The following is a 2,500-nucleotide window of genomic DNA, read 5'->3' on the forward strand; positions in this document are numbered from 1 at the left end:
TAACTGCAACGGGACGTACTTATACATTATCTACAAAAGACACAGCTGCTGCTTCAAATGCACTGGTAGAGTACAAAATGAGAGTGTAGCCATTGATTATCTCTTTAAAGTACGGTAAAGGGAAGATGACACAGGTACACAGAGAAGGAATGTTCAAACATTCACATATCATCATTTGGTGTGTATAAATGGACATCTACCTTAGTTTCTGAAACCTGGGACCATGGAAACTGACCATTTTTATTTTGTTTTTGTTTTGTCATGTGATGCTACTATGGTATTACCATATTATTAGTAAGTGGTCTGTATGATGCCATATTTGTGAGTCAAATTCTCTCTGAAATGAATAAAGAACCGAACACCAGCATTTGAGGTGTTGCTAATGACATTGCTGGCTACGTTTGGACAAGGAACTGGCCATTTTAAAATATAGGTTTTTTAGATATTCAATTTTTAATTTTTCAATTTATCATAATTCATATTCTGAGAGTTGTTGTATTCTAAGCTGATTGTGTAATATGTAGAGCCAGAAAAGAGCTTTCAAATAACACCACAGGCATCTTTTTGTGACTAACACTGACTGATATATTCAAGACTGAATGTATAGTGTCCTACCCTCACATGTGAACCTTTCCTAGTCTGTTTCTCCCTTAATATTAGTGTCAGATTCAAACCAATGCAGTTCTGGGGTGCTACCTTGCTACTAAAAAGGCACACCAAGTATGATTGAAATCCGGGTCGGTCGGGTCCCAAAGTGTCTGATTTCACGTGAAATGACCCAGAGTTAGTATAGAGTAGAGTAGAGTAGAGAGCAGTAGTGTGTGTGTGTGTGTGTGACTTGGGCTGTGTGGATACAGATCCTGCTACCCGACGTAAGTGTGTGTGTGTGTGTGTGTGTGTGTGTGTGTGTGTGTGTGTGTGTGTGTGTGTGTGTGTGTGTGTATACGTGTGTGTGTGTGTGTTACCTGGGCTGTGTGGATACAGGTCCTGCTCCCCGGCGTACGACAGGTTTCGAGTCAGAGCCCGCGGGTCGATCTTTGGCGGCGAGAGCGTGGAAGAAGGGGCCAAGGAGAACCGCCGGCGGAACAGGCTCTCCTCCTTCATCTCTTCCTCCTCCGTCCTGACTCACTGGAGAGAGAGAGAGAGAGAGAGAGAGAGAGAGAGAGAGAGAGAGAGAGAGAGAGAGAGAGAGAGAGAGAGAGAAAGAGAGAAAGAGAGAAAGAGAGAGAGAGAGAGAGAGAGAGATGAGCACCGGATTCAAATGCAATGGCAGCGTGCCACCCTGCTGAGAGAGACGAGTTGTGGCTGCACACAGAGTCAGCAGATAGAGATATGGCCGTGAGAGGAAGCTGAATAGATAAGAGATGCAGAGATGATGCCTTTAGATTAACTACTAGCACATGTCTTTGGATTGGACTGACCGCATCGCTTCCACGTAGAGTATTGGGCGGCGCCCAGTTGCCACTGAGATCAGTGGCCTTGCGGTCGGATACACAGAAGCCAACTTGCAGAACACTCCAGGAGACCCACAGGACACTGTGTGTGTGTGTGTGTGTGTGTGTGTGTGTGTGTGTGTGTGTGTGTGTGTGTGTGTGTGTGTTCGTCTATGTCTACTGTATGTATGTGTGTGTGTGTGTGTGTGTGTGTGTGTGTGTGCACAAGTGTGCAGTAGGGCTCACACATCACGCCGGCAGTCACGCACACACACACGCTGAATATGCCGAGCTCAGCAGCATAGTGTGCTACAGGACACTGCGCGTCTGCCAGCCCGAGACGTGTGTCTGGGGAGCAGAGAGGGGAAGTGAGAGAGTACTTTTGGCTGCGGAGTAGTGACAGAGAGACTAACCCTGGGAACAGAGAGCATCCTGCGTTGAAGGCGTGGTAAGCGGTGGAAGTTAATTGACTTTGTATGGAAGAGCAGGCGGCAGAAGAGGCAAAAGCTGCAGAAATATAGTATATCAAAAAAACATGGGGGAGAGTGGGAAGGATATAGGGGATGAGGACATTTTAAACTCTTCTCTTCTCCCCTCCCCTTCTTTCTTCTCCTCTCCGCTCCCCTCCCCTCCCCTCCTTCTCCTCTTCCTTTCCTTACTCCTCTCCTCTCCCCTCCCCTCTCTCCTTACTCCTCTCCTCTCCCCTCTCCTCTCTCCTTACTCATCTCCCCACTCTTCTCTTCTCCTCCCCTCCCCTCCCATCCCCTCTCCTCTGCTATAAATAGCAGCTGCACTGCAGTGGCTGCACCAGTGAGGGCGGTCGGGTGCATCAAAGCAACGGCACTCAGGTGTGTGAAGAAGCTTGCGTACACACGCACACACATACAGGCAGGCAGGCAGGGAGAGAGAGAGGCAGGCAGGCAGGCAGGCAGGGAGGGAGAGAGGCAGGCAGGCAGGGAGGCAGGGAGGCAGGCAGTTAGAGAGGCAGGCAGGCAGGCAGGCAGGCAGGGAGGGAGGCAGGCAGGCAGGGAGAGAGGCAGGCAGGGAGGGAGGGAGGGAGAGAGGCA

At 49.4% G+C, this 2,500-nt stretch overlaps 1 protein-coding gene across 2 annotated transcripts in view; it reads right to left on the reverse strand.

The window, feature by feature from the left end:
- osbpl5 (oxysterol binding protein-like 5) overlaps window positions 1-2,500 on the reverse strand; it is a 47,105-nt gene that overhangs the window by 21,785 nt on the left and 22,820 nt on the right. For both annotated transcript variants that reach the window (XM_063197361.1, XM_063197362.1), the window contains exon 2: window positions 966-1,128. In XM_063197361.1, the coding sequence (XP_063053431.1) occupies window positions 966-1,104 (139 nt within the window). In that variant the 5' untranslated portion in view covers window positions 1,105-1,128. The remainder of the gene's footprint in view (window positions 1-965; window positions 1,129-2,500) is intronic.

This window comes from Engraulis encrasicolus, chromosome 4 (assembly GCF_034702125.1).
Source record: "Engraulis encrasicolus isolate BLACKSEA-1 chromosome 4, IST_EnEncr_1.0, whole genome shotgun sequence".
NCBI lineage: Eukaryota > Metazoa > Chordata > Actinopteri > Clupeiformes > Engraulidae > Engraulis > Engraulis encrasicolus.